This window comes from Pleurodeles waltl, chromosome 1_1 (assembly GCF_031143425.1).
Source record: "Pleurodeles waltl isolate 20211129_DDA chromosome 1_1, aPleWal1.hap1.20221129, whole genome shotgun sequence".
NCBI classification, from domain to species: domain Eukaryota; kingdom Metazoa; phylum Chordata; class Amphibia; order Caudata; family Salamandridae; genus Pleurodeles; species Pleurodeles waltl.
In genome coordinates, this window is record NC_090436.1 from 131,761,274 (window position 1) to 131,778,320 (window position 17,047).

Sequence of the window (17,047 nt, forward strand, 5' to 3'; positions counted from 1 at the left end):
ACAATGGTAGGCCTGAAGCCATGTTTGTACTGTCATTGCAGTGCATGGCACCATAGGTGCTGCAGTCCAACTGTGGTATTTAACTTCCAGACACTGGGTAATTTTGTACCATAAACTAGGGATTTATAGGCAAGTTAAATATACCAGTTAGCAGTGTGCCAATTCCACCTTGTTTAAAGGGGGAGCACAGGCACTTTACTACTGGTTACGGGGGGCAACATGCAGAGAGTTCTGTTCTAAAGCCAGTTAAAATATAGGAGCCAGCAAAAGGAGAAAAATCTAGGGCGACCACACAGAAAAGGCAGATTCCTACAAGTTAAGAATTGTATGTCTCTGGATTCTTAAAGGTTTCAATACTGTTCCTTGACTAGAGTATCGGAGCTTCGACAAAGGAACAAAGATTGAGACACACATTCAAATAGAACATCTCTGGAGCAAGGCATAGAGTCGCTACCGGTTTAATTAAGCTCTGTGAGTTGCTTAACTACATTTCAAAGATGCTTCCATTTACAAGCATAAAATAACATTTGCAAGTCACTAAACTAGAATTTACAGTCATACAGGGATGTACTGATATGTACAACTAGCCCAGTATGGTGTAAATACCCTTGTAATGCTAACTCACAACTTTAGTGGTCTACCGGAGGTAGAATCTTATGACAATATATTGCTTATCATAGAGTTGTAAGAACAGTGCTATTTTCAAGGGGCAGAATGTTCAAATAAATCCAGATATAGAAAGACAGCCATTTGGAATTCATTAGGAGATGCAAAATGGTGGCAATCATGGAGGTATACAAAATAACCTTCCAAGATGGAGCCTACAGCTACTGGCTTTGCCACTTGTTGCAACATCATTTTACAGCCATTTGCAAAGCCAATAAGGGCAGTGGTAGCCGGAGCAGAGGGGAAGTGGAGGAGGTGAGAAAGAGACTGAACAGCAGCAGTGCTGGGTGTTGGCAGAGGAAGGGGTTGGGAGAAGGAAAAATCAGTAATAAAAGGCAGTTTTGAGGAGAGAGGCGGGGGCGAAAGAGAAAGAGAGAGGGAGAGAGGAGCTGGACATGCACTCTCATGGTTTGCTAAACCTGAGATGCCTCAAAAAAAGGAAACTAGTTTCCGGATGTCAGCAGTAGAACACATAATCGGAGGCAGGTTAAAAGCGAAATGCTCCAGAGGTGGGCCAAATAGAAAATAGGGAGGAAAGCTATCAAATCATGAGCAAGGTATTGGAATAGATGAGAAGGGCATCCAGTCATAAATAAGGGGTAAGCCCAAAGTTCACTTTATATGTTAAAGTACTGGGTTCACTGCTGACTGTGACAGACAGTTAAAGCGGCTAAGGCAAGACAGCAAAACTGTGCAAGGTTGGTATTATTTAATTTTATTTTCTATTGAATTAATTTATATAACTGATTGGAAAGCCTTACTGATGAATACATGTACTAAGTAGAAGCTGTAAGACATTAAAGGTAAGTGCCATGATGAAAGCTCTATAGTTGTTCTCAACCAAAACCATCAAGTTTTCCATTTCATCAATAGAATGTATGGACGTTACATCTCTTGGTGCACAATAGACATGAGGCACACTAATAGAGATGGAAGAGTAGGGTATGGCAGATTCTATTGAAGCATCCATATAGATTTCTTCTGCAGTTATCGCTGGAAACCTGATTAGTAGCAGGGTGTTTGTTGATTTGAACAAGGTAAGTAGAAACATCTAGAAATATATAGGCACCTTAGTCAAATACAGAATTGACGTTTATCACAGGAGGAGAGTGGTATAGTATGATTTACCTAAAATGGAATTATCTTCATCATACCAACAGTTCACGCTGCTTCATAGTAATTGATGCAGTTTGCTATATGAAATGGAACTTAAAGGTTGAAGAGAATGCAATTCAGGTTAGCATTAGCCTCAGATATAGTACAGAAACTACAGGGCTCACAATTTTAGTAGGATGTGGGGAGCAACCTATTTATCAGATATATTTTGCTAATTATATAACAGAGAAGTAACAGGACAGATACTTGAGATAATGATAAAGTGTTGGCCCTAAGGATGGACACATGCCAAACATGTTTTGAGTGTAATATGTTCGTGACAAAGACCATTTCAGGTAACCGTTGGGCCTTACACAAATTAATACAAAAATAATTCACAGTGTGTTATAAACAAAAGGGCTGAAGAGACGGCTTGCTACTAAATGAAAATGTGAAGCGTGAAGTATAATGTAGATCCTATCATGCAATATATATATCAAATGTAAACAGTGTCCCTCTATTGTGCTTTGTAAAAATGAGTCTTGTCCTATCCTTGTCTCTATTGCCATGACGGCAGATCCAAAGGCAAGGTCACAGAGTGACATTTCTTAGATTACACACAGACCAGGAAGGGAAACAAACCTATGTACGCAAATGGGATGGAATTAAAATATTCTTCGAACACTCTTCAGGAAGACAGAGTATAACGAGATTCATTTGGGAACTCCAATCATAGAAACAATCAGGACCAAAGATAGAGTCTTATCCTCGAATGCCAATTAAAAGGCATTTCTTTTTAAATATTTGTTTACTAAATGAGCAAATATGCAGGATGAAACTGTCTTATCTTGAGTCTCAGTGCAACTTTCATATTCCTGAACACACAAGTCGGTACTTGGACGTGATAAAATAAGAAATGTGACATACTGTCTACTTCAAGTACTAATTACAGGTAGATAGTGATGAAGTCTTTACCTTTTCCAAAAACCATTCTGGCCGGCTTCCCTTCCCGTCAATTCGGATCCTCATCTTTTTGAGCGGAGCAATGTCAGCGACCTCTATCACAAATGTGTCCTCCTGGCCCCTCTCGAATCTGGTGAAAGATAAAATTGGACCATGACCATGAACAGGTATAGATCCTGCAACAATTATACTTTTACCACTGATTCGACAATATGCCTGAACTCTATACCTGAAAATGTTTTTAAATTTTAATGGTCGTCCTTCTAAAGTGTGGCATCCCTGACCGATCTGAGACCCAAGTGGACCCCAAAGGGACACACCATTAATGACCAGTTCACTTAGCCTAGATATATGGACACAGGGATCACATTCAAGTTAACAGTAATTAATGCTTGCTTTACAAATAAAGATAATACTGTCAACTTGAATGAACCTCCGTGTCCTTATGTGTGTTTGAAGTGGACTGTTAATGGGTCTTTGATGACATATTGACGTGCAATTTTACCCCTTGATACTATAAAAGCCTATGATGATGAGTCAAGCACTTGCACAATGAAATAGTGGTAGCTGAAAGATTTAAATATAGTAATATACAATATGTACACTGCAATTAATCATCAGCCTCGGATTTGTTATGTTCAAGGAATAACATGAACAGATGCCACAGATGCACATTTTAAATTTATGAAATGTAACAAAATAACAAACTCTAGCATGTTGGTAGGGGATAATGTATTCCTGCCTCATGAACATGAAGGTGTCATTGCTTCAAATGCCAAAATACCAGAGGTTGATGTATGGAGAGAAAGGACTGGGTCCAATCCATGGAAGGGGGATGAAGTATGTAATAAATTACTAGATGGTGTCATGTTAGACAAGATAAAGGGAAGAATCTCAATTTCCCATATTATGGAATTTCATATGAATTATCATGATGTGTTATTTTAAATTGTGGGGGATTGCTGGTTGTCCTATATGAATTACATGGGACAATATGATTTTTTCTACATGATGGCCACCCTGGCATGAGTGGAACCAAAAGAAGAATGAAAACAGATTTTTGGTGACCAGGAATGGATAGGTGTGTTGAAGACGGAGTTAGAGTGTACATTTGTTATGCTTAGAGTGACAAGTCTCTAAATACAGTAAAGAATCCTTTAAAAAAGTTTGAAACTCCGAGGGGTAAACAGAATAAATAACTTTTCATATCTTGTCGAGCGTGTTGAGTTTGTCTCTTGACTAGAATACTTTTTTCAGTAGCCAGTAGAAAGGTTGTCTCTCAACTAACTACTTGCCAAGTCATACAATTTTATGGCAACTGTTTGAGAGAGGGTTTGCCCTAGTAACTAGTTATGTACTAATCACTTTTTAGGTGTTGGTAAAGGTTTACCAACTCCTTAAATGGAATTGTGATCTGCCATACTGATCAGATATTTGAAAAGGACATGCCGTAGGGCCTTCATACCAAATACTGAATTAGTATGACATGTATCAATGTTTTGCGACCTAAATCAGGTTGCAAAACATTGAAAAAGGACAGACTCCTGAGTTGCAATGCTATTTGAAATAAGCAGGGGTCTCCTTGGAAACCCTCTCCCTTACGAATGATAAAAAATGTGTTTGTTGTGGAGTAAGAAGTGGTCTAGGACACGACTTCCAACTCTCAAACACAGGTTAAAAAAAAGTACCTTTTTAAAAAAAAATTAAACACAACACCTGTTTTCTTTAAGGAAGGGTGCTGCATTTAAAAACAAAAAAGGTGATCACAGACATGGTGATCTGCTTACCTTAGCAGGCCACCATCTCTGTGATGGCCACTAATTGCAGTGAGTTGCAATTTGCGAAATACCTTGATAATATTAATGAGGTATATTGGATTATAACCCATTCCGGATTTGAATTTTACGAATCGACCTATTAATTAATCCATAGGATGGTTTGCAAAATTCTATACTGGTTGCACATTGCAACCAGTTTTTGCAGCCAGTATTTAGTACTTCTGGCTCAGAGTTCCTAAAGCAGTTTACAGTTTTTGCTGTCTGAAGGTGGAGATTGGGTGTGGTGTTTGAAATTGATATGGGGATATCGCACAACAACCTATAATGAGCATAACAAATCCCTATGCCATAAGATTGGAAAGCGAAGCCTGAGCACCGACTTAAACACATGTGGGTGATGGAGGGAGTAAGTGTAGCATGCAAAGGATAAGTTAGATGAAGTGAGTGACAGTTTCAAATCACCGGTTTGGTAGGGATGAGATCGGGTTGATGGATAAACCAAAGATTATCAAAATCTTCTGAACCACTGAAGGTGGTTAAGTTTCAGAATTTGTGTGGTGGAGTTGAGTGACAGTAACGTGTGGAATAAAGGGAAAGAGTTGCAGATTTCCTCAATGCACCCTGATTTAGGGCATTGGTGAAAGAAATGATGTGGTAGTTACATCTGATAAATATAATTGTTCCAGAAATATTGGTAATAAAGAGTCTGTGATCTCTGAAGAGAAAGATGGATGCTAAGCAGAAAGCGAAAAGAGGATCAGAATCCCTTTGGAAGTTATCATTAAACAGGGACTAATGTTTATGACGGCCACATCACACTATTGGACTTACGGTGGTGTTATTGGATGTCACGATTGTTAGTTATATAGAAATGGGCTTTCTTGTTGCAGCAGGACCATGACTTACAATGGACAGACATGCTTTGGGAGACCTTGGTTAACCAGTGGCAATCTATGGAGTCACCCGAATTATGAATCTGCTGCAGCTGTAACCAGGGGATAGAAAGGAAGCACTAAGAAATTGTGATGGGAGGGTAAATTGACTGAAGAACTCTTTTGGGATGAGTGATGGTTTGAAGGAGGTGAGATGCTTACAGGGCTATACCGAAAGAGATATTATAGGTATTTCCAGTTTGGGGGAGGTCTGTGGCATTAATTACCTGACAACCTTTGAACAACTTCAAAAGGAATATCACTTAGTACAAGCATAATTGTTCTGAAGGCACTCCACCAGAACAGAGAGTGCCTTCAGAAGCCCTTACAAAGAAGGCATTCTCTTTCATACATAATACTCTGGGGAATATAGATAGGTTAAGTTTGTGCTGGGTGTCAGATCTGGGGACTATATTGATAATACTTCGAGGGAGGAGGCTTTCCAGTATCCTGCATGAGGTGGCTATCACAACAGGAATCAATTAGTAAAACTTAAGCTTTTCCGTAGAATATGTTGTCACAATCATTATTTAAGGAGTTTGGTAGTTTAAACACTAATTCGTGTCTTATGCGACATGCTCAGGTTGGGGACTCTTTCACATCTAATGGCTTTCTCCAAACGTGAGGAGATTCTGGGACTCAGTGAGCAGCTGTGTGCCTGCAATGGCAGAGACAACACTAACTAAGGGGGCAAATACTATGGTGCTCGAAATATGTAATGAGCGTCTGCCCTCAGGACATGTGAAGTTCCCTAATAGTTAGTTGCTGTGATGAGGCCAGATTACGGGGTTGCCATAATTATGATATAGGCGGGGAGAGGAGGGATGTGTTATATTCTGATAATAATTTACAAAGATAGAAAACAATTTGTGATGCGAGTGAGCCACTAGTTTCATTTACTTCTGTGTTGCAGTAGTGATAGATGATGATGGTTTCTCTGCTTTGTCAGACATTAATTGGTGACCCGCAATAATGAAAATGTCACTTACCCAGTGTACATCTGTTCGTGGCATCAGTCGCAGTAGATTCGCATGTTCTGCAATAGCTCGCCATCTGGTGTTGGGCCGGAGTGTTACAAGTTGTTTTTCTTCAAAGAAGTCTTTCGAGTCACGGGACCGAGTGACTCCTCCTTTTGTCTCCATTGCGCATGGGCGTCGACTCCATCTTCGATTGTTTTTCCCCGCAGAGGGTGAGGTAGGAGTTGAATTGTAGTAATAGTGCCCATGCAATGGAGTGACTAAGTATGCACTTATTTAAGGTTGAGATGATACATATATAAATAATTGAAGGTAACTTCCAAACTGCTACAGGCTCCCGGGGAGGCGGGTGGGCACATGCGAATCTACTGCGACTGATGCCACGAACAGATGTACACTGGGTAAGTGACATTTTCAGTTCGATGGCATCTGTCGCTGTAGATACGCATGTTCTGCAATAGACTAGTAAGCAGTTATTTCCCCAAAAGCGGTGGATCAGCCTGTAGGAGTGGAAGTAGTCTGAAATAATGTCCTTAATACAGCTTGACCTACTGTGGCTTGTTGTGCGGATAACACGTCTACACAGTAATGCTTGGTGAATGTGTGAGGCGTAGACCATGTGGCTGCCTTACATATTTCTTGCATTGGGATGTTTCCTAGAAAGGCCATGGTAGCACCTTTCTTTCTGGTTGAGTGTGCCCTTGGTGTAATGGGCAGCTGTCGTTTAGCTTTAAGGTAGCAGATTTGGATGCATTTAACTATCCATCTGGCTATACCTTGTTTTGAAATTGGGTTTCCTGCATGAGGTTTTTGAAATGCAATAAAGAGTTGTTTAGTCTTTCTGATGTTCTTTGTTCTGTCAATGTAATACATTAATGCTCTTTTGACATCTAATGTATGTAGTGCCCTTTCAGCTACGGTATCTGGCTGTGGAAAGAACACCGGAAGTTCCACTGTTTGATTTAGATGGAACGGTGAAATAACCTTTGGCAAAAATTTAGGATTGGTCCTTAGGACGACTTTATTTTTGTGTAGTTGTATAAAAGGTTCCTGTATAGTAAACGCCTGAATCTCGCTTACTCTTCTCAGGGAAGTAATGGCGATGAGAAATGCCACCTTCCAGGTTAGGAACTGTATGTCGCAGGAGTGCATGGGTTCAAAAGGTGGACCCATAAGTCTAGTTAGGACAACATTTAGGTTCCATGAAGGAACAGGTAGTGTTCTTGGTGGTATAATTCTCCTAAGGCCCTCCATGAATGCTTTAATGACTGGTATTTTATATAGGGAAGTTGAATAGGTAGTCTGCAGGTATGCAGATATTGCTGCAAGGTGAATCTTAATGGAAGAGAAAGCTAGGTTAGATTTTTGTAAGTGAAGCAAGTAACCCACTACATGTTCTGGAGTTGTGTGTAATGGTTGTATTTGATTAATATGGCAGTAGCAAACAAACCTCTTCCATTTACTTGCATAGCAGTGCCTGGTGGATGGCCTTCTTGCTTGTTTTATGACTTCCATACATTCTTGGGTAAGTTGTAAGTGCCCGAATTCTAGGATTTCAGGAGCCAGATTGCTAGATTCAGCGATGCTGGATCTGGGTGTCTGATCTTTTGGTTGTGCTGTGTCAACAGATCTGGCCTGTTGGGCAATTTGATGCAGGGTACCACTGATAGGTCTAGCAGCGTTGTGTACCAGGGTTGCCTTGCCCAAGTTGGTGCTATCAATATGAGTTTGAGTTTGCTTTGACTGAGTTTGTTTACCAGGTAAGGAAGGAGAGGGAGAGGAGGAAAAGCGTAAGCAAATATCCCTGACCAGTTCATCCATAGGGCATTGCCTTGGGATTGTTTGTGTGGGTATCTGGATGCGAAGTTTTGGCATTTTGCGTTCTCCCTTGTCGCAAACAAGTCTATCTGAGGTGTTCCCCAGAGTTTGAAATAAGTGTTCAGTATTTGGGGGTGAATTTCCCATTCGTGGACCTGTTGGTGATCTCGAGAGAGATTGTCTGCGAGTTGATTTTGTATCCCTGGTATAAACTGTGCAATTAGGCGAATTTGGTTGTGAATTGCCCAATGCCAAATTTTTTGTGCTAACAGGCTTAACTGCGTGGAGTGCGTCCCTCCCTGCTTGTTTAGATAATACATTGTTGTCATGTTGTCTGTTTTGACGAGAATGTATTTGTGAACTATTATTGGTTGGAAAGCTTTTAGTGCTTGAAAAACTGCAAGAAGTTCTAGGTGATTGATATGCAGTTTTGTTTGATGTACGTTCCATTGTCCTTGTATGCTGTGTTGATCGAGGTGTGCTCCCCACCCTGTCATGGAAGCATCTGTTGTTATTACGTATTGTGGCACTGGGTCTTGGAAAGGCCGCCCCTTGTTTAAATTTATGTTGTTCCACCACAGAAGCGAGAGGTAAGTTTGGCGGTCTATTAACACCAGATCTAGAAGGTGACCCTGTGCTTGAGACCACTGTGATGCTAGGCATTGTTGTAAGGGCCTCATGTGCAGTCTTGCGTTTGGGACAATGGCTATGCATGATGACATCATGCCTAGGAGTTGTAATACCATCTTTGCTTGTATCTTTTGTGTTGGATACATGCGTTGTATGATGGTGTTGAAATTTTGAATTCTTTGTGGACTTGGAGTGGCTACTCCTTTTGATGTGTCTATTATGGCTCCCAGGTATTGTTGTACCTTGCGTGGCAGAATTTTGGATTTTGTGAAATTGACGGTGAACCCTAGTTTGAAGAGGGTTTGTATGATATGATTCGTGTGATTTGAGCACTCTATTAACGAATGGGCCTTGATTAGCCAGTCGTCTAGATATGGGAACACATGTATTTGCTGTCTTCTGATGTGTGCAGCGACTACCGCTAGACATTTGGTAAAGACTCTTGGTGCGGTTGTTAATCCGAAAGGCAGTACCTTGAATTGGTAATGTATTCCTTTGAATACAAACCTTAGGTATTTCCTGTGCGATGGGTGTATTGGTATATGGAAATAAGCATCCTTGAGGTCTAAAGTTGCCATGTAGTCGTGCAGCTTTAGCAATGGCAATACTTCTTGTAGTGTGACCATGTGGAAGTGGTCTGATTTGATGAAAGTGTTGACTACTCTGAGGTCTAGGATTGGTCTCAGTGTTTTGTCCTTCTTTGGTATCAGAAAGTACAGTGAGTAAACTCCTGTGTTTATTTGTGTGTTTGGCACTAATTCGATTGCATTCTTTTGCAATAGTGCCTGCACTTCTATCTCTAGGAGATTGGAATGGTGTGTTGTTAAATTTTGTGCTTTTGGTGGTATGTTTGGAGGGAACTGTAGAAATTCTATGCAGTAACCATGTTGGATAATTGCTAGAACCCAAGTGTCTGTTGTGATTTTCTCCCATGCTCTGTAATAATGACCTATTCGTCCCCCCACTGGTGTTGTGTGGAGGGGGTGAGTGACATGTGAGTCACTGTTTAGTAGTAGGGGTTTTGGGGCTTTGGAATCTTCCTCTATTTCTAGGGAATTGCCCTCCTCTATATTGTCCCCGAAAACCTCCTCTATACTGTCCTTGGTAACTGGACGGTGTGGCTTGTGAGGTGCTGGCTTGTGTGCTTTGACCCCGAAACCCCCCTCGAAAGGGCGTTTTACGGAATGAGCTGTAATTCCCTCTGCTCTGCGGGGAGTAGAGTGCGCCCATGGCTTTGGCAGTGTCCGTATCTTTTTTGAGTTTCTCAATTGCTGTGTCCACTTCTGGACCGAACAGTTCTTTTTCATTAAAAGGCATATTGAGAACTGCTTGTTGAATCTCTGGTTTAAATCCAGACGTTCGGAGCCATGCATGCCTTCTGATAGTTATAGATGTATTAATTGTCCGTGCAGCTGTATCTGCAGCGTCCATGGAGGAGCGGATCTGGTTGTTGGAGATGGCCTGTCCCTCCTCAACCAATTGTTTTGCCCTATTTTGGAAGTCTTTGGGCAGATGTTCAATGAGATGTTGCATCTCGTCCCAGTGGGCTCTGTCATAGCGCGCAAGTAGTGCCTGGGAGTTCGCGATGCGCCACTGGTTTGCAGCTTGTGCTGCGACTCTCTTACCAGCTGCATCAAACTTGCGGCTTTCTTTATCTGGGGGTGGTGCATCTCCAGATGTGTGAGAGTTGGCCCTTTTTCTAGCTGCTCCTACAACAACAGAGTCTGGTGGCAGCTGTGTTGTGATGAAAGCCGGGTCCGTAGGAGGCGGCTTATACTTTTTTTCCACCCTTGGTGTGATTGCCCTACTTTTGACCGGGTCCTTAAATATGTCTTTTGCGTGCCGGAGCATACCAGGGAGCATAGGCAGGCTTTGGTAGGAGCTGTGGGTGGAGGAGAGTGTGTTGAACAAGAAATCATCCTCGACCTGTTCTGAGTGGAGGCTTACGTTGTGAAATTGTGCTGCTCTAGCCACCACCTGAGAGTACGCGGTGCTGTCTTCTGGTGGAGATGGTTTTGTAGGGTATGCCTCTGGGCTGTTATCTGACACTGGGGCGTCGTATAGGTCCCATGCGTCCTGGTCTTGGTCACCCTGGCTCATGGTGGTATGAGCTGGGGAGTGTGATGGCGTTTGTGCTGGTGAAACGTTAATCACGGGCGGAGGAGAGGGTGGTGGTGTAACTCTTTTCACCACTTTTGGTTGTGGTGCTTGTTCCGTCTGGAACTCCAACCTTCTCTTTCTCCTAATGGGGGGAAGGGTGCTTATTTTCCCTGTCCCCTGCTGAATGAAGATACGCTTTTGCGTATGGTCCGCATCAGTTGCTTGTAGCTCTTCCTCAAACCTATGCTTCTGCATTTGGGAGGTTAGCGAGTGCTCTTCTGTATAAGAGCCTGAAGCTGGGTCGCTTGCAGTTTGTTTCGGCATCGAAACTTTGTCTGCGTGTTTTTTCGGCTCCGAGGTGACTTTTTTCCTTTTCGGGGCCGAAACCTCTCGGCGTCGATCCGTTTCGGTGCCGCTGTCTCGGCGTCGAGCCGTGTCCACACCGGCATCTCGGTGTCGAGGCTTGTCTCCAGCACTTTCTCGGTCCCGAGAAGGCTGCGTGCCGGTGTCTCGACCGGAGTCGGACGATCTCGGCACCGTTTGGGCCTTTTTCGGTGCTGACGGTCGGTCACCGATTTTATGGGTTGAGCCATGGCCTGGTGGCAGTGGCGTCCCCTGGGCCTTGTAAATGTTTCTTTGTGTGGTTTTCGACGTCTTACTCACGGTTTGTGTATCGTCGAATCCTTCGGAGTCTGAGTCTTGGATCGAGAAGGTACCTTCCTCTTCCTGTTCCTCGAACTCCCGTCGGGCTGTCGGTGCGGACGCCATTTGAAGTCTTCTGGCTCGACGGTCTCGGAGTGTTTTTCGGGACCGGAACGCACGACAGGCCTCGCAGGTGTCTTCGCTGTGCTCAGGTGACAGGCACAGGTTGCAGACCAAGTGTTGGTCTGTGTAGGGGTATTTATTGTGGCATTTGGGGCAGAAACGGAAAGGGGTCCGTTCCATCGGCGTTCCTCAGCACGCGGTCGGGCCGACCAGGCCCCGACGGAGGATCGAAAAACTACCCCGAAGGGCACCGGAGCTCTTCGATCTTCGATGCGGTGTTGAATGTAAGTACGCCGATCCCGAACGCAACAATACCGACGAAAATCTTCCGAAATTAACTATTTTTTCTGTTCCGAAACTCGGAGCGACAGGAACACGTCCGAACCCGATGGCGGAAAAAAAACAATCGAAGATGGAGTCGACGCCCATGCGCAATGGAGACAAAAGGAGGAGTCACTCGGTCCCGTGACTCGAAAGACTTCTTCGAAGAAAAACAACTTGTAACACTCCGGCCCAACACCAGATGGCGAGCTATTGCAGAACATGCGTATCTACAGCGACAGATGCCATCGAACATATACTATCTTTTCCTGGCACTCTCCATCGTGTCAATCACCCATCTCTGCTTCCTGGCGCTATACCCCGTACACCCTTCTACTGTGAGATCTATAGTTCCAATTCAGCATTGGCACTGGTTGTGGTGCCTGAGACTGCATGTGAAAGGGAACCCCCACATGCAAAAGTACCCCCATAGGCCCACCAGGAGTGACAGGTGGAGGATGCATCCAGCAGGCGTAGGCTCCATCCATCACCTTCATTTATTATAGAATGCAAGACCCTTACCACTTACAGTAGACCTGCCTAGTCACTGTGGGTCATCTACTTATGTAATGTGGCACACGATTAATCACACAGAGTGGACTGGGATGACAAGGGGACACGGCACACTGTGAGCTCAAGCCGTGTAGGAAGACCCTTGCGCAACTAGCATTTGTTTGCACGAAAAACTGGCAGGGAAGAGCTGCCGCACAGGTGTGATGTACACCTCAGATTTAGAAACACGTTGATCTTCTGTGGTGCAATCTAAGAACACTGCTTTCACGTGGCGGGATGTTCAAGAACAAGATATACAAATACAGCCTTTATGATTCCACTAAGCTGTGAACGTGACGGTCATACCGGAAGCGCAGAGAAATAGCGGCCCACTTTAATGATGTAATAAGGATGGATTTGGTTACAGGCAGTGAGGTTTCCCTACACCAGCGGGAGGGGCAGCCTTAAAGCTGTACAGTTAGGTAAATGGCCACCTTGTCTCGGTACCTCACTTTATGCCACAGTCCATCCTACTCCCACCTCCTCACCCTCTGCAAGTACTAAGAACCGTGGCAGGGTACCTGTCTCCATTTTTTGGCAACAGCATCTCCTCTGAGCTTCCACTAGCTCCGAAACACGTCATGTAAACACTGGAATCAGTGCCACCGTTCTGTATATCTCCTGTGACCACTGTTATCTCGTACAGGATCTATAAATAATTGGAAAAAGAGACATGTCAGTGAAAATATAGTGTATTTTTTATCAAAGAAGTCACCGCAGATGCACCATAACATTCCCAGTAAACAGCCAAGAATCATCTGTTCAAACTCTCTTCACAGTTCCAGGAACTCTCAAAAAGGCTCGGGCATGCATGCAGCCTCAGCATGTATGTATGTGAGCCCTGTGAGCAGCAGACCCAGGTGCATCATGGTCCCAGGCTCAAGCTATATATCCGTGCTCGGAATTTAAACTGTCAGCAGGTGCGGGCAACTCAGTTGCTGCAGAGGGGTCTCTAGAAAGTCAGTCTTCCATAGCAGCGCCCAGCGGTGAATTCCATGCTGGCAGTGCTAGTTTCCACTGTGCAGTTCGACATGCAAAATTGACAAGTAACACAATACGATTTCTGCTACATTAATTACAAGCTGTATTTGTATGCACATATTGTATATGGATTTTCTTAGACTGTAGCAATGTATCAGGCTTTCTTTCAGTGAAGGCTTCACATGAATGTTGCAAACTAAAAGCTGGCACTGCTTCTTCTATATAAGTCTTCCTCATGCAGCTCACAAACTGTGCATCGTTGGAGGCGTAGGGGCAGCGCCAGGAAAGTGGGAGATAGCTCCCTATGTGTGGGGGAAACATTCCAACGTGTCTCCCTTCTCTTTTTAGATCTGGCTGGCTCACCATGTGCGAATGGCTGTTTACTGTATCACCCCACCTCCCATAGAGTGCTTGTACTGCAGTACCTTGGGGAGTTTGTCCTGAAACATGTACACACATACATGCACACACACAGCACGTCTCCCTCTCTCACTATCTCTCTCTGTGTTCGCAACACTGAGAAACACAAGGAGACTTGAGACCCCCCTGCTCCAAATCCAGTATTCCAACACCTTCCACAGGTGCACTACACACCTAACACCGAAAAGCATGTATGACCCCTGAATAGCTTCTGCTCTCTTCCATTCCTTCCAGCCGTGCTTCCACCTGCAGTCTTCATCCTCTCCTTCTCCAGGGCCGTGGTAAGCCAGGTCTTGCCTCCCTCCTGTGTTTTGACATGCTACGCAGGTACTGTATCTCCCTTGCTTATCCCCATCCCGTCTCCGCCTTCATTTGTAAAACCACATACTGAATGCTCTGACTGACACACTGTGTGCCCTGGCTGCCGTATTCTGTACAACCTGTACATCCCAACAGTAACACACTACAATAGTGTAATGGAAAAACGAAAAATGTACACAACACACAAGGAAGAAAGTGTACGTCAGATGGGGTGGAAAGGACGATAAATGGTTTTACTGAGTCACATAGGATGGTAAAAATTCCAGATGTACTGAGGTATCTATGATGGCAGAAGGAAAACACATTCTGTGCCATGAGGTTCCCTAAGAAATGCCATGACAGTTAACACAGAATATCTGAATCCAAGACTTTCTCACCACGAATGACTACGTCTTATGGCATCCTGATGAGTGTTTGAGACCCTCATGCACAATGCTGTCTATATTGTACCACATAGAATCCCAAAAAGGTCATAGGCTTTACTGATGCATGCAAAGGTAAACAGGGCATCTCAATAGCTTGAATGTTTCCGGCCACAAGAGAGGCCATGTAGCATCCATGTGAAAATGTGAGATTCCCATGATAAATTCATAGGTTAATTCACTGCAGAATATGGATACCACAATATTAATATCACATGTCAGATCAAACCAAGCACATACATATGAGGGCCTTGGATAATGTGAATGCTATTAAACATGCAGCTTGACACAATATATGCCTGCAACCACCCTAGAGATGGGGGAATACAGCAAACCCTATCTCAAAAAACTTCTCAGAAGTCAATTGGGAACCGTCAAATGAGTGAGGGGGAGGGGGTAAAGAGGAGAAGTTATGCAGTCACCACAAACAGCCGTGATTTAGTAATATCCACAAGAGGGTAGAAAATACAGGTTAGTGTGTCATAGGAGGCCCATATCGGTTTAGCTGTAATTTTAACTCACGTTGGTTAGGACATTGCAAAACCTACCTTATGGCCGATGGTGATGCTGGTTGCATCAAGGATGTTGAAGACACGTGCTGTGAGGCCATCACCTCTGTCTTTGGCTAACCAACATTTACAAACAAAGGTGTACATGACCCCTTTAGTAGGCACGGTGAGCTGTATCTCATCTATTAACCAGCAGCTCTCTGGAGTTGCACCATCGTGACCCATCTATGAAAAAGGGAAAAAGAAAATATGCTCAAGGAAGTGTGTGGCAAAAGCAAGCTAGTGTTACATATGTTTTACATATTCTTTTTCTAGAAAGCATCTTGACGCAGCGGGGAACCTAAGAAGAATGAGTACCAGGTATTTTTAGAACACAATGCTAGGAAATAAGGAGATTACATTGCCATTGCTGATCAAGTGGTCCTAGTGCTAGTTATACCGCTTCTTCTTCTTCTTCATCCCATTACACAGTTCTCATATTTCCAACAGACATTGATCTTCAATAAACAGATCTATGGATTTACCTCACTATCCAAAAACGACATCATTCTGTTCTATAGCGGAAGGCTCAATTTGTACTCTAGTGCACTCTTGGAGCATTACTGACAAGCATGTCAACATCCATGGGCACGGTCGTCTAGGGCTTGTGATGGGAACCAAGCATGTCCCACCTTCTCAACAATAAGGCCTGAATTTGCCTTGAATGCTCATCACTCACTTTGGATACTATTCTTGGAGCCTAAAAACTGCTACGTTTTAGCGCTGAGCTGTCTGTGAACCTTTAATGGCCTAATACATTAGTATAAAGGGGCGCATGACCTACACCTGGTAATATTTGGTTCAGTTACAACACCACCCATTACTATTCATTTCTGGCACTTGCAATGAGAGAAAAATTTCCTGTACACAGAATAAATGCTCCTAAAGAAGAGCATTCTCTTCATTTCTAGGAGTACAAAGTTTATAATATTTTTATACCTACAGTCCCCGTGGTGGGTATGATGTTGTATCTCACTCCACTCACTTCTCGACTGAATGGGCTTTGGTGCTCATTAAAAGGACTTTCGGATCTTCTGAGGAATGGATTAACAATAATCCAGTTTGGCAGGGTACCATCCAAATTTTATACTCTAGCACACAGCAACTTTTTACGGAGTCAGTTCTAATGCCTTTGTAATCCAAATCTCCTGTTAGTGAATGAGCATTCCCTAGTCTCAGGGCCATGGGCGCATCTAAGGGAGGACCACTTTGCTCAAGAGATGTTGGGGGACACCACTTTGGTGATGGAAGAGAATCCTTTTATGAATTTACTTCCTCATGCCATTTGGTCAGGAAGTTTGGTTTCTGACTATCTAATAGATCACCAGCAGCATCACTCCCTACAATTCAATGCTTTAACCATGCACCTGCCAAAATGCCCGGGTCATAGAAATTTAGATGAATCGTCATAATATTTCAGCTGTACTGCACCAGAACACCCTATTAATCCTCCAACAATGGACAGGCAAGTGGGGCACCTGTGACCCGAAAGTCACTGGAAAAAACATTCAATCAGAGGAAACACTGTCTAAAACACATTGAAAACAGAAGAATATGTGAACAGAAGGACACAGTGGGGGTACGGATGCATTTGTATCTGGGTGAATGAATTGATGCGTTGATTGATGGAGGGCATGATGGAGAATGGGTGGATAAACTGGTGTGAGCTTCTCTGATGGGCTGGTTGAGCTGTAAGGATTAATGTGCTTTGCTGGCTAATGGTTTTGCTCGAATGCATGGTTGAACGTGTTGGTGGAT

At 43.5% G+C, this 17,047-nt stretch overlaps 1 protein-coding gene across 1 annotated transcript in view; it reads right to left on the bottom strand.

The window, feature by feature from the left end:
- Positions 1-17,047, bottom strand: part of LOXHD1 (lipoxygenase homology PLAT domains 1) — a 929,469-nt gene that overhangs the window by 152,565 nt on the left and 759,857 nt on the right. Inside the window, exons 39-41 of the mRNA XM_069218871.1 lie at positions 15,290-15,475; positions 13,119-13,246; positions 2,737-2,854 (exon numbers count right to left, since the gene is read on the bottom strand). Of these exons, the coding sequence (XP_069074972.1) occupies positions 2,737-2,854; positions 13,119-13,246; positions 15,290-15,475 (432 nt within the window). The remainder of the gene's footprint in view (positions 1-2,736; positions 2,855-13,118; positions 13,247-15,289; positions 15,476-17,047) is intronic.